At 37.9% G+C, this 23,460-nt stretch overlaps 1 protein-coding gene across 1 annotated transcript in view; it reads left to right on the top strand.

Moving 5' to 3' along the window:
- LOC134003263 (rho-related GTP-binding protein RhoN-like) overlaps positions 1-23,460 on the top strand; it is a 28,003-nt gene that overhangs the window by 2,617 nt on the left and 1,926 nt on the right. Inside the window, exons 3-4 of the mRNA XM_062442403.1 lie at positions 18,456-18,565; positions 22,412-22,546. Coding sequence (XP_062298387.1) covers positions 18,456-18,565; positions 22,412-22,546 — 245 coding nt within the window. The remainder of the gene's footprint in view (positions 1-18,455; positions 18,566-22,411; positions 22,547-23,460) is intronic.

Here is a 23,460-nt window from a genome sequence, read left to right as displayed (position 1 = left end):
TTGACATTCAGGCCATTACTGTTTTATTAATGGGATACAATAAAGGCTATATAGGTGTGAATGTGTGTACCATGATGAATAAGATGTGAGGTGTTTGTGAAAGAGTCTTCATGCTTGGCAAAGTTTTGCTAAACCTTCTCCATAAATAAATGTAACAAAAATCTATTTCTGAGCATCTGTGCAACCGGGAGAGAAAAATAGTATTATTTTTTAATAAAGAATACTTATAAAGAGTTTATGAGAGGATACACACCAGCCAAAAGGGGATTTTTACAACCTGGCAACCCAAATGTTGACTTTTTTGATGGATTTTTACTGAGTTATAAAACAACAGTAACTAACTTATTTGCCTTTTTTCGAACATGACCTATAAGAAAGTGATATTGAAACCTGTAGAGGTAAAAGTAAATAAAGAACCTGAGTTGCACCAGGCTTTAAAGAACATATGTTTTTAAAGAAGAAAAAAAAAAGGTTTGCCCACTTCTTGCTGAGAGTTAGATGAGAAGATTGATACACATCTTAAGCTGCCAGTCTGGCTCTCTCTAAAGGTAGAAGGTATCTGGCTACCAGTATACCTCTAAAGCTCAAACAAGATATAACATGTCAATTAGTGAGACTTGTTGCAGAGATACTAGTAGGCAGATCTTGTCTAGTTTCCTGTTTCCATTCTTCATGTCAAGCTAAGCTAACCAGCTATAGGCTCCAGCTTTACACTTAAAGGGCAGCCTATAGCTGTTGATCTTAGCTTAGCATAAAGAGTGGAAACAGGAAAACAGCTAACAAAATCTCAAATTAACAAAGCTCACTAATTAACACGTTACATCTCAATAAAGCATAAAAATAACAATTTGTGTGTACATATTAAACACATGGGATATACTGTGTTGAATTTGTGAGTTTTAGAGGTACTGGAAGGCAGATACTTTCTAACCTTTAGACAGAGCTCGAGCTTTAGACATGCTTTTCCCCATGTTTCCAGTTATTATGCTTAGCTAAGTAAACCACAGCTAATGTTAGCCTCATATTTGTGGTGGGGAGAAATGGGAGTCATATCTTCTAATCTAACTCTGTCGAAATATTGTAAAAAAATAAAAAGATGATTAAATTGTATTTTAAGGATGAGTAAAACTGTTGAATTTGTCCTTTAAATATAATAAATTGGATACCTGCTGAAATCTAGTTCATGGCTGGTGATCCATGTCTGACCCACGCTGACTTACTATAGCTCTCCAAAATCTGTTGAGAGGAGATGTGTATGTGCGTCCTGGTGAGCTATTCTGGGTCTGTCTCAGCAGACAGGTGAATTGGCACCTACATCCGTATTATAACAATTCCCCCCGGTACCTGCTTCTCCCCACTAATGACTCAATAGGGGGATTACAGACACTTGGCGAGCATACAAGGACGATTTCGTGTGTCTGTGTAATACCCATGAGTTTTTAACTTCTGGTCTTACTTACATTCAAAATTTCTTATGCAATAACACTTTTGCTGGAATATGTACATACCTAAGCTGGTGTGTGTTTGTGTATTCACAGGCATGTGCAGGCATGCGTGAGAGACAGCCGGGCAAATGTTTGTAAGCATTCAGTTTGTCGGTGTGTGTGGTTTTGTGTTGGTGTACGTACGGCATGCCAGTGTGAGCCGTTAGCACAATAGTTGAACGACACTAGTGGGAGTGAGGGAATGACTGAAACTTTATAGACAAATCTGTTGTGTTTTCATCACTGAATATAATCAACCATGCCATTCGTCCAACAGCCCATTATTTCAAAACCCCAATAGTTTGTAAAACTTCCCATTAGACCAAAAGCCCATTAGTCTGCTAGCCTGTTATCCCAAAAACAAAAGCAAACTGCTCCGAAAATACACACTCTCCCTGGAGTTTTTTTTAAACTTTAATATTTTAGTGTATTTTGATGCACAGTTTACAGAATGCTTGCTTTTTGGTGCATACTTACCCAAACCCAAAAGACGACAGGCGACCCTTTCAGAATATACCTTATATAATGGCAGATTCAGGACCATTGACATGAGCAGTGTGTATTTTTGCAAAGGGTCTTCATTTTCGAGATAGCAGGTCGTCCAGTGGGATATTGTAAAAATTATTGGAGTTTCAGAATAATGGGCCCTCGGACCAAAGAGCAGTCCCCTAATTTTGAGTGATTAAAATGACACCAGGATTTAAAGCCTCATTAGTAGACTACTTTCAGGGTAAAATATCAGACTTTAATTGATAATCTTGGATTTACAAGTAAAGTGGTACAAACTGAATCCTATCAAATGTTGCATTTATTCACTCATTTATTTACTGAACTGATTTGTGATATGTGGCTTCAGAGCACCAAAGAACACAAACTCATCACAGATTTGAAGATATAAGGCCAGAGCTGCTATGTGGACAACAGTGGAGTTAAGATTAGAAGAAGGGAAAATAGGAAGAGACGGAGCAGGTTGGGTGTTTTTGAGTCTCACAGAAAGGAGAGAGCGTCAGGCAAGGTGCCAGAAACGAGCCTCCTAGCCGCCTGCTCATTGTGCAGAAACAAACAGTGGGTTTAATTAATCGGGCACTTGCTGTGTGACCAAACACTTGCCCCCTGTCTCCTTCATTCTTCATCTCACCGCACCCCCCTCCGACTCTTCAACCTCCTGCCTCCCTCTTTTACAGCCTTGTTTTCAGACTCCCTGCCTCGTAGGTTAAACTCTATTTCTCTTTTTTTCTTTCTTGCTGCCAAACCAAATTCTTCCTTCAGTCTCTTCTGTGTACAACTGCATTAGCCCTCAGTCTTCTCCCATGTTAATCTTTCTCTTTCCCTTTCTTGCACTGATGAAGATGAGGATCAATGTGATTTCAGCTTTAAGACCATTACTTGGCAACTGTGCCTGTATGCCAGTGTAATGAGAAGTTAAAGTGATACAGGGACCGATATCTCTCACTCTGTGCATGAGAGTGTGTTTGTATTACTTAATAACTCATTTGTGGTAATATGCTTCAGTGAAGAGTTATGAATATGCATCATGTAAGCACAATATAAACAAATAAAAAACTAGATTTCAATTTAGAATATTAAGATGTTGCCTCAAGATTACTGTAGGTAATATTGCTTGTGTTACCTTTAGGCCCTTATTATTCAAACTTAACAAAAAATAACCTAATTAGCAAATAATGAAATGATCACAATCTAATTGGCATATGGTGAACGCGGACCTCTGGCTCCAGAACTGTGGGTCTGGGGCTCCGGAGCAGTTGCTGCTAAACTCGATTGTTAATCCTGTCTTTAAGTGATGTTCTCCATCTTTGCTATTTTCCATTTTTGAAGGGATTGTCATTTTGCTCTAAACTACAATACCAGTGGTGGTTGGAAGGAACAGTTAGCTCAATGTTTTTCATGTCAATCAAAGAAATCAAAACCTTTCTGTGAGGTTTTTTCCTCATCTTTTTGGCTGTGGCACATGCCGTCAAAAATTGAAGAAAGTCTCTGCACACCTAAATATGTGACAGGTGTGTCGGCGGAAAAGCACAACTTGAATACAACTCATCATAAATGAATAAATACTCCAGCAGTAAGTGAGACCGTGTGTGGGAGTTTTAAAAAAATCATTGAGATGATGTCCCCGTTCTTAATCCCGCTTGCAGAGCTCTGATTGGCTTGGTCATTTTTCCAACGAGGGAAAAGTGCGCCAATAAGCTCAATACCTTGTTAAATCAGGCAGCAATTCAGAGGCCTGTAACCAAAATCTATCGAACACGTACTCCTTCAGTCTGTTTTGTAATTGTATAAAAGTTTTAACACCAATCTGTACGCTATAATGCTAGGCTTGAAAATAATCATGAACTTGAAATGAAAAGAAAATGGGAAACACCTAAAAATCAACAAAATATTTTTTTTTATAAGAAGCTTCTGCAATATTTTAACATGCAATGGACCTTGTGGAGTCATAAAAAAAAGATCATTAGATCAATTCACCATAAAACTCAAAACAGTCTCATGATCTGTAAAAACTGTTGATTATAAATACACAATAGTTGTGTATTGAGCAGTTTTTACTCTCCAAATAAAAAATACAAGACCAAGAACTTGCAATCTGATTCCAGGTGACCTCATGTGCTATAAGTTTTTGTGTCTGTTCTCTGCTCTTTTTCTTCATCTCTTTAAACTCATTCTTTCTTTTTAATATCCACTATGGCTGCCGGCCTCTCGCCGCTCTTGCTCTTTCTCTTTGTTTCCAACAAGTCAAGGTCAAGAGTCCCACTGTATTGGGGCAGCGCCCTCTCAGCACTCTTGAGCATGATTGGCTTACCTTGCGTTTTCTTTGTCTGTCTCTCCATCTGTCTCAATGTCTCTCTCACTCAATCTTTTTCTCATTTCCTCTGAAAACCCCACACAGTCTTCATCCTTTCCTCTGTGCATCCTAGCATTTCAGATACCACATATGGCTCCCTCTAATCTATCTTTATGTGCTGTGACAAAGAAGAAAAGACTGTGCTGAGTGCAATTTTACAGCTGATTGATCTGTTTCTAGCTGACCATCTTGCGACTGGTATCAAACATCGCAACAAATGATCTTTATCCAGCATGTGTGTATTAGGTGATTTGTGAATGTCTGCATGTTACTGGTTCTGTAGTCTCCCAGTGTGATTTCATTCTTTTTCTCAGTTGCCTTTCTTGACTGTGTGTTAGCCTAAAGGAATTCACTTTTCATGAGCATCTGCTGTGGTTATTGTCAACTAATTTGCCAGTAAGGTCATAAATTAAATTATGTAGTCATAGACAGAACAATTATACTGAATAATCAGCGACTTCGCCACAACATGACATGTTTTGTTTTTGTGATAATGTGCATAATAGGCTCTGAAATTAGGGTTTGAAGTTTGTGGTAGCTGGCAGGCTAGGCTTTTAGTTGTCTTTGTTGGTTTCATTAAGAACCAGTGTATTTTCTATTTGCTGCAAAAATAATTATAGTTGTAAATCTGAGTTTTGTGTCCTCTGTGGCAGGCTGATGACAACCGGTTTTATGCCTGCAGGATACTATAAAAACACAACCCTCCAAAACAAGCAGGCATCACAGCTGAGCATGTGAAAGTATGCCAAACCAACTGGCTCGACCGGCAGCGTGACACCTTAAAACAGTGAACAGTGGAAGAACCCATTGATGTTTGCTGCCTTGAACTTTGTCCTCCTCTGGTTCAGGGTTTTTTCTGGGACACTTCCTTGATGGCCTGATAAGTCAATAAAAACACGTCCGAACATATTCCTTAACACAAAAGCCTGTTTGCTTGTTCATACAATCAATTTAAACATGCTGATCCTCATATTGCTGGCACTATATGTCCTGTATCCATTCCTGTATCCATCTCAAGTCGATGGAGTCAGTGGCTGAGATTGCCCTAACAATCCATCATTCATTCATGAGTAGCTTCTATGACCCCAATTACACGTGCACTCCTTGAAAGAACTACCCAGATGTGCTCTCGGTGAGCATCTGCGTGCATGAGTGGCACCTGGCTCCATGACAGAAACAAGCACAGAATATAGCTTGGTGTGTTGAAGCGTTTCAGAGGTTTTTGGGATAGAAGCACAGATAGAGGAGAACTGGGTTTTTAGTCCAAGTGCTGTCAGTGTGTTTGTGGTGTGTGAGGGTGAGTAAGCATATGAGTAAGTGCCTTGAGAGATTAGACGAGTGGGAAAATATATAAATAGAGACAGTGGAGAGACAGATATAGTGGTATAGAGATATAGTGTCAAAGAGAAGTGCTCAGTTTTAAGTGCCCATAGGAGAAAGCTGAGTGAGGACTAAATGAGTGTCAGTAGGTTTTCATGGTACGAGCCAGTTCTCCAGTCAACCTGGTCAGATTCTCTGCTGCTCATGCGGCCCATTAGAAGAGCGAGGGTACATTGAAAATCAATGGCCTAGATGCGTCTCCATTCTCACTCCCAGGGGACTGCTGGTCTGTCTTTCAGTCAGTGGTGCATGTGTAACTGAGAGGTCTGTCCAAGAAAGACACTGAGTCTGGATGAAGATGCACACATTAGCACTAACTTTTACACATGACTTTGAATCACTCGCTCTACGAATATCTGCATTTTTTAAATCAGCACTGATTGGTTCCCCAGACTCAGAACTTCTTTCCAACTAATTCAGTTATTCACTCCTACTCCACCAGGCAGTGTAAGCAGGTTTATCCTCCTTTATTTTCATTTAGATACAGAGGCTGTTTTGTGTTTGAGTTTACTGCCGACCATTCATCGTCATTTTTGAATATGTAGTATGTGGTTTTTGGATTTTTACTGACAGTAAGTAACAACACAACATACTTTATAGTTCAGTAGAATTTAGCTGGGATTAAGATGCTGTTAAATCAATAGACTGTACACTTTGAGCCAGTTATCCATAATGTTAAGGTCCATTTTCTCTATTTACCAATTCATTAAGATGGCGACTTTTAATGACAGAGCTGCATATATGATAAGGTGCTTTGTTTGCTTTGACTTTATATTCTAATATTGTTTTCCAAGTCAATGTCCAAACATTTGTTCACATCATATCTACTTTGCATGAAATGATGCAGATTAACCCATATATCTCACTAAAACACATCTTTTCAATGCAGCTTGGAAAGAATTTTGACATTTTTGGTGCAGGGGTGAAATCCCTCAATGACAAATATTTGGATTGTAACCAATAAAGAAAGCAAAGCAAAACTGAAAAGTGAAACAGATGTCAGCTCCACAAACATGCTCATGGAAAGAAATATCTTTTGACAGGAACAGGGATTTGAAAATGCTGTGTCGATGCACACAGGATCAGATGTCATGTTTTAGGCAGTGGGTCAAACCCATATTGGCTCAGTCGTTACATTACGTGGTCGGAAAAAAGTAATTCGATTTTGTAGGGCACTTTGTTTAGGCACAAACACACAAACAGAGGGCACTCAAGGGGTCTATCTATCCACTTAAGACCCTCTCTATCCTTTATCTATAATTCAAGACGTAGCAATGACCACTCCATTCAACCCCCAACACCTCAGCCATTACCGAGGGGTGAGAGGAGGAGGTGGAGTGGTGGTGGTGTTGACCCTGTTTCTGCTGCGTTGTTATATACGGAAATAAAGCATTAGCATTTTCTGGTTTCATGTTTGTAGAATTTTTTAGCAAGTTGAAATGTATACAGTGTTGAATAAGGCCTCACTGGTCATACACTGACCTCTGAAATCGAGATCAGATTGAGAATGGTTTATTAAACACTATATACACATTTAATATTATCAAAGCAACAAATTGTAAACTGATCCAGTATAACACACATACTTACATATTATCAGAGATGGAAAATCTGTATCAACAAGTATAAAATGGATATTATATATTTATTATATTATTTTAATATGTTATTGCTCTACTATTTTTTGGTAGATTTTGATCTCTGTTATCTCTTTTCTTTCCTTTTTCTTAGGCTGTATGGCTTTATAAACCCAAGGCAAGGTTTAGAAGCAGCAGGGCAAAGTGTTTGTTTCTACTAAACGAGATATATGGATCAGAGGCTCACATATATTCTCAGAGTTTGAACTCAGAGTCACGGCTGCAGACAGAAATATAAGTTTCTCTGCTGAACTTGACAGCATATAAAATCACAACAGGAGCCGGGAGGTTTAATGTGACGGGGAGATGCCCAGATGCCAGTCTGCTCCCTCTGTCATTAATTTTAGGTATTCCTGCAGGATTACTGCTGATTTCAGGAAAAACTGCGCTCATTGTCAGCGCTCTCCCTCTGTGCTTACTGAGTTAGAAATATGCCAGAGCATCACGTAGAATTTATCATCACACATCCCATTTTGAATAAATAAACTTTTAGTCAGAATGAAGTAATCTGATTAGACAGAGTTTCAGTGAATTTAGCTCAGCTGTGATTTGCAAGTGGCTGATAAATGTCTGACATGCATCATTTTATTACACACTAGTTTTAAATGCTTAACCTGAAGATTCCCCATAAAGACCAGCCGTCTCTTTATTACATGACATAGGGGCCTCTCTGACTGAAATGTGTAGCAAATACATAGATGTATGTGTGTGGTACGGAAAATATAAATCTGTCTGTCACATTTTTGACATGCACATTCTCCTGTCTCTCTGCTTCTTGATGTGATTGGCAGCACCAGCATCACTTATTCCTCCATGCTGCTTTTCAGGCTATTGTCTCGTACTCCGGCAGAGGAGTAAGCATGACAACCAGCAGTTTCTGCTCCACTTACATGAATTCATGTTATATGAACACTAAAAATGGATTATGCTCAACATAGATAAGAACATCTTGTAGTGTCAATTCGCCATAAATTTAAAATAAACTTGAATTAAAGAAAGCATTCATCCTCTTGGGCTATTGTTAATTGATTTTGGTAACATTTTACATGAGGCGCTGCTCATTAGACAGTTTAACCTCTTATGATCACATTGTTAAAGATACAATTGGCATAAATCTAAAAGTTCTCTAATATTTACTGCAGTATGTAAATAGTCTCCTTTAACATATTGTTTTTCTGATTGGATTATAACATAAAAATCTATCTTTAAAATTCCCTCATAATAAAGCACTATGGGCTGTTTCTTCCCCTTCGAATTCCATGGTTTAAAATAGAAGGTAAATGATATAAAGTAAAACCAGGCAGTCAAACTCAGATGTAGTCATCATAAATTTGTACATTAGATCAGATGCAAAAATGTGTAAAAGTGTGAAAAGGGTCCACTCACAAGCTTGTCCTGGAGCTTTTAACCACAGCTCACAGCCTTCAAACATGACCAAAAGACCATACAAGACCAAATGTTCCAAACATCCAGATGTCACCTGACTAAAACGGTGTAATATTCATGACATGTAGGTGAATACCATCATCGATGAAGACCATGAGAGGGGGTCGAAATCTCCAGGAAAAGCCAATGAATAGATTTGTTTTGAGAAGAAATAAACTGTCATGGTCAAATAATGCGGAATGTTTGACCAGTACGTAATTCTTCAATTATTAAATTTAAAGTTGGCAGACATGTTTGTTATTTATAGTTTTCATCTTTTACACTGTTTTTATCATAGTCTACGACTCTTGCTAGACATGTCTGCTAGTTATTTGCTTTATTTGATATTCTATTGTTATTACTGTGGTTAGCCTGTATGAATGTGGTGTTGCTGTAAAGAGCTTCAGTCAGTTTTCCCTGAATAAACAATCGTTTTAAGTTTTAGTTCCATTAAGACTTGCAGTTGCAAAATCTGTAAGAAACCTGTTTTATGACCTTTCTTTTTATAGCAAAATGGCTAATTTGTTTTTATCAAATGCAAAACAAACAGACACTGTGGAAACAAAAAAAAAGCTATATCAGGAGTAACTGAATATTGATGTAATTCTAGACGGGGAGAGAGCACATTGTCTCTGCAGGGCGTCTCAAAGTGTTCACGCGTATACGCTGAGTGATTAGCCACTCTGAGCAGGTGTGTGTGTGTGTATGTGTCTACTGAGTGGACTCTATTACTGTATGATAATCATCAACACACCGGCTGATTTCTCTCTTCTGTTATTACGTAGACAGTTGTATCATTCCCACTTTTCACACAGCGTGAGTGTGTAGCAGTAATGGTGAATCTCTGTGGGCGGTATTATTTTTATGTTCAGGTGGTGGAACTAAAATTCAGTGCAATGGCGTTGAATTTTACTGCCACTTCCCCCATTGGATGTAGCACAGGATTTCAGACATAGATGAGAACATGAAAAAGGCGCTATTTTGTTGGAAGGGCATGACTGGGACGAACAGGATTTCAATATTAATGAGCATTACTGTGCTGTGATGGAAATTGTCATAAGAAAGGATTAACAATGATTTTCTCCGCAAACATCTGAAGGTGTCTGTCTGTTTCTTATGACTGACGCACAGCTGTGAATACTGAAAGATACAACATGAGTGTGATTGTCTCTTATGAGTCACTTTACAGCTTTGAGCTTGACTAACGAAGGAAATCTCTGAAAATACAACAGCGGATGTTTAATAATGAGTTCAGCCAGAATTTAAAAAAAAAAAAAAAGGAGATATCTCTGGAGCATTGAAAATCACTAACAAGATTTGCCATATTTAACATAGAATGGATAATATGCCTCCCTTCATTTCATAATTAAGAAACCTGCCTAGTGGGGCTCATTAAAGGTTGCTCATCATAAAATTCATAAAAAGCTTATATTCCTCTAAGCTGCTTTAGAGCACAGGAATACACACATGGGGTGAGAAATTAAAGGGAAAGTCTGAATAAATAAGTGGAAAAACATAAAGAGTGCAAATGGTTATATATAGAGTGCAAGGGTGCTTTCAACCCAATTTAAAACTTAAATAGGAGAATTTGGAGGGACTTGTTACACGGCATTCACCACTATCATTACAACACAAAACGAGGAACTATCCTTTGCTAAAGAGCATTCACGCTGGTCTGGAAGCTCATGGTGGCCCTTACTAAGACCGTTTATGTTACTTTGTCGCCCCCTAAAACCACAAATTGTTATTTTCTTGCTGTTCAGATTGCAGGAAGTATTAATTAATACGCTTTGGAGGTGCTGGTAGGCGTATTTCTAGCCAGAGTAGGTAAGCTGTTTCCCCTTGTCATTATGCTAAGCTAAGCTAACCGCGTCCTTGCTCCAGCACCACAGTTAACACAGGGACATTTTTCTCATCTAACTGTCAGAAAGCATATTTCCCAAAATGCTGAACAATTTCTTTCATCTTTCCCCCATCTGTATTCACTAATTAAAACAATTTTAGATTAATAAATCAGGGAAATGTATCAGAGCGTTGATTATTTAGGGATATTCTCTGATTTTTTATCTTATCTTGGTGTTTTTCTTAGAAGAAGAATTGTTAGGGTGTTACCTCTGGGTATTTAAGCTCAGAATGAGTGCTCCCCTGCGTCACGTTAGGGCTGGACAATATGATCTAAAGTCTGTACAACAACATACTGTCACATTTATCTTTATAAATGTAATGAGAAGTATCAAGAAATACTCCAGTCTGTGATGTTTCCTCTCTCATGCTAGTTCCCTTTTTATACGTTTGAGTTGGATTCTGGGTTAGATGTTGTTGGTTATTGTAGATATGCTCAATTTGACATCAGATTGAGATCATTTATTTGTTAAAAACTGCTATGAAAGTTGTTGATAATTGTAAGTTATAAGTGGAAATTAGAAGTGTGGTTTATTGTCAAGCAAAATAGCACAACAAATGATGTGCATCAAATCGCACATTTACTGTTTTCTTTGAAAGAAAATGTGCACATGTTGAACTTTGTGTGTGTGTGCTGCCTTCATCAACCCACAAGGACTCATGCCAACCCTTTTGAACACACCAATATTCCATCTGACATCGGCACTCTTACGCTTTGTTCACATTTGCTGCCTGGATCGACACATCTTGGCTTCTTCTTTTGTATGAATGATGTACTCTGAAAACTTTGTGATACACCCAGTGTCTGCTGCACTCAAGTCCACTTGTTTTTTTGAGTGCTCACACTCAATGAATTATATGTTAGGAACAGGATACACAAGCATGGCTTATCCTGTAATGTATCATGTAGATTGAGGTTGCTTACATACCAGCTTCTCTGTATTTAAAACTTCAAAGCATGTACTTAATTAAGGGCTTTCTGTCCAGCTTTACGTGTCACATGCAGAAATGTGGTGTAATTCTCCTAAAAGAAAAACAAAATCTTTCAGGGAGGACAAACCTTTCTAAGCAGCCACTAAATGCAGAGGAGATGTGTTTAAAACCTGACACAAGTGGATTACATAAAATTACAAGGGGGCAGGGACAATTCATACTTAGCGGTGTGCTGCTGCGAGCAACCAAACAGACAAGAGAAGAAAGGAAATGCAGCTTTCATAAGCATCAAACATCAAAAGCATGACAGAGCCATGTGGAGTCACAGCATGGTGTTGCTGTTTTCCGGACTGCTGTGCGTCACTGTGCCAAACGTTACACAGCAGCCACACATCTAACACAGGCTTGACGTTTTGTTGGCTGCTTATCAGAGAAAATAAAATATAAGCCTGTATGTTATTTTTTACATTCCATTCTGGTTTGTAGAAACATCGTCAGGCAGGATATTCCGATTTCAAACTAGCTTTGACGTTCTGTACTAATTTTAGTAAACATGTCAAAAAATATTGCCAAACAGAAATTATGTATTGTATGATGCTTTTAAATGCTCTAATAATGTCTTTTGAGAGTGTTTGTTATGAGTTAGTTCCTGTTCTGCGGGTTTTACATGGAGACAGATGGTCTGAAGTCTCTTCCCATGAGGGGCATCATACTACAGGTCCCCAAGAGGGTCAAAAAAGCTCACAGATCAATACACATTAGCTGCGGCTCCAGTGCTGAACACGGATTAGTTGACATCATGGAGCCTTGAGGGTAGAGCTTGGGTTGCTGTTGGAAGTGTGTGTATGTGTGTGTGTGTGTGTGTGTGTGTGTGTGTGTGTGTGTGTGTGTGTACATGTGTGTCTGTGTCAGTGTGAATTTGTCCTTATTATGAAGAGTCAAGTAAGCAATTTCATTATCCAATATTATGCTAATACCAGTTTTATGAGGAATAGTGCGGCTGAATTCACTTCTTGGTTTCCTACATTTGAAGTAACATATTTAATATAAAAAACATAATAATATGATAATAATGACAGTGAAATGACAATTGCTACAACCTCAAAATGATAAAAATGAGGATAGTTACAGTTAAATGCACATGATATTGAAATCATTCAACATTTGCTATGTTTGGAGCAAGAAAGAAAGGGTTTATTTTGGGAAAAACATGCATTTGCGTATATTTCATTACCACTCTCATGTGTGTAAAGTGTGGTGCTAAAGCCAAGAAGTGATTAGCATAAATTTGCTTAACATAAAAACTGGCAACAGGGGCAAACATCTGGCCTGGCTACCAGCATTTCTAAAGCCCACTAAAACACATTATATCCAGTTTGTTTAATCTGTACAGAAACATTAAAGGATGAGTTCGCAATTTTTGTACTCTGTTCTGTCTAAAAACAATAATCAGGTGTTCATATGAACACTGAAATAGGCTTTTCTTTTTCAATATTCTTTCTTTCTATCATACTGACCATTTAAGGATCCCGTCTTTATGCACTTACAATGTAAGTGATGGAGGACAAAATCCACAGTCCTCTTTCTGTGTAAAAATGCATTTTGAAGTTTATCTTAAGCCAGTTTGAAGTCAAATCAAGTAGATATCTTTCATTATTACAGTCCTTTTAGTGCAAGAGTATACAATACTATAATACTATAGTTACTTTACTTCCACTGCAGCTCAACATTGAAACACTGTCTGTGGAAATATAAAGAGGGAATTCAATGCTAAAAATACAACAAATGTGTCAGATATCCACTAAATATGACTAACTCAGACAGAAGCCTCATATAGGCCTTGGATCAACTTTTAAATGCATTTTTGCACAAAATGACTGGACACACTATTGATTTTGCACTTTTAACAGGCAGTATGAACAGGAGGGATGATTACAGCAAGTAAAACCTCTTTCAGTGTTCATGGACACTACTGTTGTTTAAAACAGAATTGGAAAACTTTGAACCTATCCTTTAATGTAAAAATGAGAATAGTCATGGTGACAACACAGATGACTCCAGGCAGTCATTGCACATAACTGTTGTGTAAAACCACAAGCTTTAGAGATACCCACAGGCATGTTATCTAAATTTAGACAGAGCCAGGCTAGCTATTTCCCGCTGTTTCCAGCCTTTATGCTAGGCTAACTAATCACCGTCTAGTTCCAACTCTTTATTACTGCAATGTTCTGGCTTTCTATGTTACTTTCAAATAAGCCAGGCAGGCACCATATGAGACTTCCATCGCATACCTTTATCTTCTTACTGTGAGATGATTTTGCTTGTAGGTGTTTTCTTGTACAGATGAGGTGAATGAATGTTGAATATGTTATGTAAATGTGCGTATCTATGGTGCTATGTGTACTGTGTGTATCTGTAGTGGCCTTATGCCAAGTTCAGATCAAAGTAGCGTAATGCAGGCCAAAGAAATTATTCATATGAATTCAAAGTATCAAAACAATAAATAGTAATAAAGATGATCCACAAACTGTGGTTTAAAAACTTTCTCTGTGGTTGCTCTTGGTTTAATTAACTTCTTGCTGGGTTAGGGTTAGCGTTAGGGTTATGCTACATCATTGGCTGATACCAGTTTCAGCCAATCATCTACTAAAATATGCTCAAAAAATGGCTCCAACTTGCACAAACATGAGAGTGGTATCAATCTAGTTCTCACAAAAAAGCAAATAAGTGTATTTCCCAGATGTACTATTTAAGGTACAACCTCCTGTATGTTGTTGGGATGGTTGATGGCACAATTCAAAAGCCTTTGACAGTTTAATTAAATGACAGTTTTTTTTCAAAGCTGGCTCTGACAGGTCTCTGTTTCTGAAACCATTGATGAGAGAAGGAGGATTCAAGTGCAGAGACACTCCAATTTCAGGAGATTCTCGATGCTTGTTTATTCTGGAAGGTGTAGGTGGACTGAATGGAGGACTGAATACACCAGAGAAAAGCAATCACCTAAACCCGACAGACAGGCTGCTAAATACACAGCTCACGTTGTCTTTATGGGCTGCAAGTTCTAACATTTTAGAGTGAGGGTACCAAACAGGTACATTAGATAACGCTGTAGATGTTTCTGTTGATCAGATTGATTATCTGGTGACCTGCCAGCAGGAAATTTGGCTCCTTTACTACATTGACAGTTACAGAGTGCACCGCCTAATCAGCACCCTGGATAGCTCTTTTATATCAGTTTATTTTTTTAAATCTGGGTGCTTATTTGCACAGACCTGTTGTTGTCTGCAACTGTTATGAGTCCTAACTTTTATAATGGAGAACAGATTTCCAGCGACATTATTTCCGCTTGAAAAAATGCAGACGTGGACCAGAAAGTTAAATGCCTTTTTTAAAATAACATTAAAGCACAATGGAGTTTCATTATGTTATTATTCAGTATTCTGCTGTGCTCCTTTTTATTCTGTCTTGCCTTGGGGGGAAGTTTAGGAGAGAATTCATTGTTGTGTTAGAATAGAGAGAAGAGAAAATACAAAAGGACGGAAAACCAGGTAACGCACCCTTGTTGACTCTCATTTTATCTCATAGAAGTTGTTTTTCAGTCTCTACGCAATGGAAATTTTTGTACAAAACTTGACTTTAATCCCAAAAAAAGATGCCCTATGCCTTCCTCAGTAGATGGAGTTGCTCAGTTGTCATGGAGATAGCTCCATTGTTATGACTGGTGGTCAAATATGTTAGGACTCTGTGACACTTGATCACAGTCTATCCGCTGAAGAAGACCATGAAATATGGTTGAAAGCTTTGAAAAATGTAGCAAATGGAACTTGAGTTAATATTTTATTGTAAACCGGCTGTTTCCAAGGTCAAGTTTGAAGTTGTAATTTCACAACCATGAATAAAAAATATTTTTTCTCTCTGACTTAAACTCAAATTATGAGAGTAACACATTTTTCATTTAAGCATTTATATATTATTATTATTATTATTATTATTATTATTATTATTATTATTATTATTATTATTATTATTATTATTATTATTATTATTATTATTATCATCATCATCATAATTACTGAGATTTATTTTTCTTCCTCATTGTCATGATTGATGCACAACTTAGTCTGCCGTTCAATCTTTTTTAAGAAGCTAAAGACAGAAAAATATGTGGATATTGAAAACAATAACTTATATCTTAAGTTGGTTATCTCTGTACATGTAATCATTTTTGGTGTGTGGTAAAAATTAATTTGTTATTTTGCAGTAGTCGGTATGAGTTACAATGATAGCAGCTAACCAAGAGACATTACTCTGCATAGCTGTAGCCTGTACAGACCTGGTGTACTTGCAAAAGTGCTTGCTAAGCAGCTCTGCAAATGACTTCTTTTACTGCGTCCCATCCTATTGCTCAGATGTGGCCAGCAGTATTTCATAAATACAGTTTGCATGGCTTTAGGAAGGAAGCTTGTTGTATCATAGAATTGCAGAGAAAAGATTAAAAGATATGAGATATTTCATATTCTTTCCTTTTCTGTTGGAGCCATATGTCTGGCACTGTTATAAAATAGCTCAACATTTTGCAATTATGTAAAAATTGAAGAGAAAACAGTAATATTAAAAAATATTAAAAAACAAATGTCTGAACTTTACAGCTTTATGAATACAAATATGAAAAACTGAAACTTTTCAACACTGCAGCTGATCACAGCCGCTATCTGACGCAGAGGTGGAGCTGTCAGTGTGAGGCTGAGCTACAGTTGTCAGAGTCGGTTCACTGCTGCCACTGAGTATGTGTGGAGGCTGCGGAGACCACGGGTGGTTTATGAGGACCATCGGAGATGCTTTAATTCTCCCCTGTTCCCTTCGCCTCTTGTTGAATGAATCGTTCTCATTTTCTGTGGATGTTTAGATAATCTGAATTCAATAAATGCTAAAATGCAAAAGGGAAAGTGAGATAGTGTGTGTGTACACGCCTGTTCACATGTGTAAACCCCAGGAGCACGAATTAGTCAGAGTGACCAGAAAAAATGGTTATGGTCTTTAATTTGAGATGTTTGACCTGCATAAACACATTTTGCTTTGGGGTAGATTTTTACACAGCAATGAAAATTACAGTAAATGTGGCAGCTTTTTTTAGCTTGTGTCTTCCACACGAGCTACCTGTTTGTTTGCCTGCAGGTGTGTTGATGTTGTATAATCAAAATTTGAAATTACCTGGTATGAGTGTTTTTCATAGTTTTGGCCATCCATTATTATCAGCTGTGAGATCATTTTACTCTCTAATTTAAATGATAAAATCTGGTGACAACAACAAGAGACAGGTTGCAAACAAAACCCCATTTTCATGATTTCATCAATCAAATATATTGAGATTAATTGAAATGTATACAGACAATACAGTTTAACTGGGGATTTGTTTACAACCTGAACTCATGTTTAAAATTGAGACAGAGATACATTGTTTAATAAAATATCACAGCTGATAAAAGATGGTCAAAACTACAAAAATTGGGTTGCAAAATAACAGAATTTTCATTTTAAAGTCACAGTAAAGTGGCATCTAGCTTCTTTAATGTGAACTATTTCTGAGTGAAATGTAATATGCAGGCAGGGTATAACTTTGAGAGGGATTTGATGAAATTGTTCAGGGATTATGGTTTGATCACTCATAGTGGGAGTAGCTTTGTGAACATGGAGTCTCTGGAAAGCACAGTGATATGGAGCTGTAGATTTATTCGCCTCCATTCACACATCTCTCAGTATTAAAAGATAATAGAAGAGTCCTCAACCACATACAGTACCAATCAAAAGTTTGGACAAACTTTCCCATTTGGTACTGTACATTGTAATGTACACTAAAAAAATGTAAGATTTATTGCCGACTGATATCCGAACACACTGAAACTATTGCTCTGCTAAGTATTATGACTAACAAGCAGATTAAACATGATGTGAGGAATTAGCTGGAAACCTGAAATCACATTACATTGGCTGAATTCATGTATATGCCCCTGAGTACAGGATGAGTCACCAAAAATGTTGTATATCTTGCAGGAAAAGAGAGAAATTTTTATTTTTTGATACATATATTTGGTTCATATCAGGAAATAATACAGCAATTAATGCAGAAAATATAATATAATAGAAACAGAATAAGGACTACAATAATGCATTTTCTATTTCACTTGATCTGTAAGAATCTACTACAACCATACAATGTTGGTTATGTCTAAAGTAATGTCTGTATAAATAATTTAAATGACATGTATTGTGTTTTTGTTTGTATGTGTGGCAGCAGCTCTAGAGACAGCCAGGCCCTATGGGAATTTTCTCTCGAACGCGTTTTTGTTTAGTTGCCAAAGCCCTGTGTATTGATACAAAAGCACGTAGTGTTGGAGACAATGAAATGGAGAGAGAATGTTGTCCCCTCTGGATAGGAATGTGTCCCCTTGCCCAGGTCACAATGCTCAAATTCAACCCGGGCCCCCGCAAAAAAATGCCATTCTGAAATACCAGGTGACAGTTTTTGTGAGCCATTCATTATATCACTGTCACTGGTCTGCCTGTTGGCTTATTCAAGACTGTCAGACCAACAGACCAGTTGTTGTGGACGAGGCCCCTCTGTTCATTTCGAAAGTCATGAATCACACCCACTCATTGTCATCTGCTGAGCGGGTTAGTTTATGGTAATTACGTTTAATCATAGTAATTTCTGCCAGAGGTGCTCCATAATCACTCACCTTGTGACAAAAAACTTAACTTTTAAGCCAAGTAACTAAATTACATACAATCGACCTGGAAATTTTGGTCACGTCTGTTTGTATTTTTCGCCCACAGGTTCAGCCTACTATGACAATGTGCGGCCGTTGGCCTATCCCGACTCAGACGCTGTACTCATCTGCTTTGACATCAGCCGTCCGGAGACGATGGACAGCGTGCTGAAAAAGGTCAGTGTCACATTAACAAAAGTGTGAATGTGTCCTGATTTTTGCCTTTTTTCTAACACAGCTGAAACTGTTTTAAGGGCACCCTCAACGGATAGGATGGTGATATTCTATATTTGATTATTGCTGACAAATCCCATTAAAACATCAAAACAAATGATGAAACCCTAAACCCCATTGTAGCTTATTCCATGGTGCTACTGTATAAACCTCCATTGTTGTCCAAAAACACAAACACTAGTAGTGCACTAATTACTCCTGTTTGAGAGATGTCTGCAAAAAACTACTGTGCCCAGCTGTTTTAGAAAATTATTTATTGTTTTTGGCCTTTCATTTGGTTTACTGGTGATAAGAAAAATATAAAATAATGCCAGATTTATCCTAACTATTATTGTTTTTAAAAAGTGGACAAAACCATCCAAGCATGAGGTCATTTATTCAAGAACTGCTGAAAGGTTTCACAGCTAACTAACACGTATCAGCATTAAGCATCAAGTGCATTGGAGCGTTTGATGGGACCTCCTTTCATTTGGTAGACATTCCTTCAGTTGACGCCCTATTCATTCAATCCATGACATCATCAGCACAAGACAAAACACTTATCTTTTATGGTGGACAAATTCTCACATCTACAGAGGGGCCCATTTGAGAACTAACTTGAACTTTAACCCTATTAGATGACCTCAGTAATAGCGGTGAATATATTGATCTCACAATGCATGCACAGGATGCCAAAGTGACATGTTGAGGGATCGCTTTATTCATGTTTAGAGGAGAAGTCATCGTCAAGCACTCCGATACAACTTGTTGGCTATCTAATTTAAGCGTTCAAGTATGGCAATGTGCCATCATGTCCTGTTTCCATTTACTCTGACATGTTTTTTTTTTTGCCTTCAGCAAGCTTTGGTTCACAAATAATGCCCTTGCGGTACAAAGCACTTTTTCTTCTGCCATTTCTGACAGCCCTCTGCCGAACCAATTCGTGCGCACTCCAATTTTCTTTTCAGAAAGACTATTCTTTCTCAGCATTGCTAAGCTAGAAAATACCCCTTGACTCCTTATCACTTCCCTTTTTCCTTTTCATGTCCTTTGTTCTCTTCAGTCCAATCTCTCTTCAAATACTCATTCCAATCTCCCATGTTTGGCTGTCTGTATCTCTCATCTAGCATTACTCAACCTAAGATGTTATCCCCGTCTCTAGCCAGCTATCACACTTTTTTAAACACTTCAACCCTTTCTTTGCAGCTGGCAACATTTTCTCACCCTTTCGTTTTTCCATCACTTCTTTATCAGGACCCTACCTGCATTCTTGCAGCTCCTGTCTACATCTTTTCTCTCTCTCTCTTCTGCTTTCGGTTTGGATTGAAGTATTGAGTTATTTGTGGGTGAAATTCTGAAGATTATAAAAGCTATGTTGAGACAGCCACTTCATCCAACTCTCAAGGATGCTACAAAAAACTGCAAGGCATAGGATGACAAATACACATTCAAACAAACAGCCCCAGCTGATGATGTAAGGGTTACTGTAAAGTCACAGGTGTTATGACTGTTTTGGCTGTTTTGAGAACAGCGGCTAAACCTCAGGATCAGTCAGTTATACACACGAGTAAGAATCAGCCTTAAATAACATGTGCAACATGTGTAACATATGTGTAATCATATACTATTAACTTCTCAGTTCATTAAACACCACAAATTGCTTGTCATGTTACTGAGGACATGACCTCAGTGTCCTTAATCATGTCTGGAGTTCTCGTGTATTTTGAAAGTGCAGTTACCTGAGTAGCAGTTATTGTTGGATGAAACATGAATACATGAATATATGCTAAGGTAAAAATGTTTCCACTAACTCTTAGACAGTAATTCTTACCAGACAAAAACTGAATTGTCAGCTGAAATTACTGAAAACACCCAGTCTCCATTTTCATCCTCCTGATGCACCAAATTCTCAGCTCCGACAGCTCGTATTATGCTAATTATCCGAGACAAAACTCTCACTGATTCTTAACATTGGCGCAAACAATGAACTTCTGTTTCCATGGGTCCTTTGTGACTCATGTACAGTAAATTGCTGCTTTTCACCAGTTGTACAGTGTTTCACAGAGAGGCCTATTGAAAGGCAACAGCTCACTCTGCACGACAGCATCACTAACTGGAGCCCGTAACAGCCACAACACATGCACACAAGGAGAAAACATCTCCTTGTAATCACGAACAAATGGAACAACAGTGCTCAACATGGTTGCCTGTGCCATGGTGTGAGAAGATACTGAATGAACTCTCAGAGAGAAAGAGCTTAATAGTTAAAAACATGTCTATGGGCTGTAATGAGTATTGTCTCTCTGTCTTCTCCCAGCATCGTGCTGTTGTAAGCTCATTGTGGAAGTAACAAAGTAGCCATATTGTACTGTTAGTACAGTATGTCTCTTTTATCCAAATGTGGTCTGCTGAGGCCTGTTTGAGTGTCTCATGACTGTAACATCAAGTGAACATTTAAAGAAGTGATGTGCAGCAAATCCTGGGTATGGGGTTTAAAGGACCCTACTGTGCGAATGTTTTTCTATCTTTTATGGTGTGTTCAAACCAGAAATATCGCCTGTAGTAAGAAAAATACACAGGGCTGCACTGCTGTGAGTGTTGCTACAGGTTACTAGTGAAAAAGAACAAATAAGAACCAGGAGGTCGAATTTATAAGACACATCAGCTTATACTAAATCAGAATTTCACAAGTCTGAAAAGTTATCATGGCAGCAAGAATATGCAAAAACAGTGGCACAGTCCTTTAAGCTGTGCACATTGTTTTGTTATTTGAAAATGTACAGATACACAGCATCATCCTGTAAAATGTCAGTAGTACACTAACTGTTTTGGTGTTAAAATGAGTGCTGTTAACAGCTGTGGTTATGCTGTTATTAAAAGGGCTGGATGTTGTTTGAATTATTTAAATCTGGTGCAAAATTGACACCTGTTTTTTTGTTTGTTTGTTTTTTTAACCAAAACAAGACTCTTTTATTAAACATAATAACTGAAAATTGATCAAAATGTAAACAAGACAGAAAAGCTTTTGGTACTTGACAATTTGGGATAGTTGATGATACATTTCAGATGCTACTCCAAAAGGACTGAGACTCATTATTTAGCCCTGTTGATGATGGAAGATATTAGTGATAACAGCCTCAAGCAGGTAAACAGAAATTTTGAGCTGACAGCACAGTGAAAGGAGCTTTAAGTGACCTCAGACCCGCATTCCTCATATGAGAAGTCAAAACAAAAAACTTGACTGCTACACAATATGGCCAAACTATGTGGACACCCTTATTTACATACCTGGGCTACTTAAGTTCCAATTAATGGTAATTCAGGGTTTTTCTTGGCCCAAAATTAGGCAGAGGTGGTACCTCATAGTTTTAAAACAATATTTATCCTCAGTTTTTTCCCCTCTTAAAAAGGCATTTTAAGACATATTTGGACCTTGAACCAAAATGTTAAGATGACTGTAGACAATAGCTACTTTCCAACTTTGTGGCTACAGTTTGGGTAAAGCCCTTTCTTGTTTCAACATGACAATGCCCTCATGGTAAAAGCGAAATCCATAAAAAGAAATATTCTTCCCATGGTGTGGAAGAATTGACTAGTCTACACAGAGCGCTGATCTCAACCCCATCCATCACCTTTGGGATGAACTGGAGCGCAGGGCCTGATCGCACAACACCTCAAGAGTGGAGGCTGTTGTAGCAGCAGATTCATGCTCACATACTTTTGGCCACATGCTGTATCATCCTCTGTGCACCTCATATTTAATTTATAAGAGGTCTGTGCACTGATTTGTATTTGTCTGTTGATACACAGTGGCAAGGTGAGACGCAGGAGTTCTGTCCCAATGCCAAAGTGGTGCTGGTCGGCTGCAAGTTGGACATGAGGACGGATCTCAACGTCTTGAGGGAGCTTTCCAAACACAGACTCATTCCTATTACCCACGAACAGGTGAGGAGTGCAGAGAAAACTCAACTCGTCTTAAATTTGTGTGCTTTCTTTTCCATTTCCAGGCAGCATCTGTAATGATCAACATCATCTAGCTTCAAGTTAACTTCTGCTCCTGCAACCATTAGTAAAAAAATAGCCTGTACACAACAAAGTACAATTCTGAATGTACAGTATGAAGCACTGAGCCGTATCTATGTAATTTATTCAAGATGATAATATTTGGAACATGCATGACATATGGTTTTAAATGTACAGTCCTCTGTAATTTTCCACTGCAGTGATTTTCATTTGCCTATAATAACAGTGATTTACGTACAAATATCATAGAATAATTCCCATAAAATGACACTCATTACTTCACTTCCCTGTGCACGTAAACAAAACTTCTGCAAACGAATTAGAAGAATGACATTTGCTTCAGATCATAACTTCAACAAATATGGAAGCGCAAGGGGCCGGATGCATAAAACTCTGTAGATTCATGAACAATGACGGAGACAAACAGCAGGATGTGCGATAATGCAATTGTTTTGTTTGTGTCTTGAAGCAATGAACAGTGGCATGCATGAATTTTAATAGCCTATTTTCATGTAAATGTGAATTCCCACTTCTTGGCAGCGTTTTGTCAACAAATTAATATTTTCTCATACCTCTAACAAAGCAAAGGTAACAACCTTCATTGTCCTGTCAGTAATGGCATCAACATTGGTCCATTACGATAGATTAGTTTCTCTTCATAAAATGATTTAAATCCAAATCAGGATAAAACCTTTGATTACACATCTACACGTTTTTCTTTAAATGTAACTGTAGCCATTTTAATCTTGAAACCATTTTCCACATTTCCCATGAATTTTTATTAAAATCCTCACTGACAGCAACATTGTTTGACAATAGATCTAAAGCTAATCTCC

Source organism: Scomber scombrus, chromosome 21 (genome assembly GCF_963691925.1).
Source record: "Scomber scombrus chromosome 21, fScoSco1.1, whole genome shotgun sequence".
Taxonomy (NCBI): Eukaryota; Metazoa; Chordata; class Actinopteri; order Scombriformes; family Scombridae; genus Scomber; species Scomber scombrus.
Note: the sequence above shows the minus strand (reverse complement) of the source record. Positions and strands in the feature narration are given on the sequence as shown.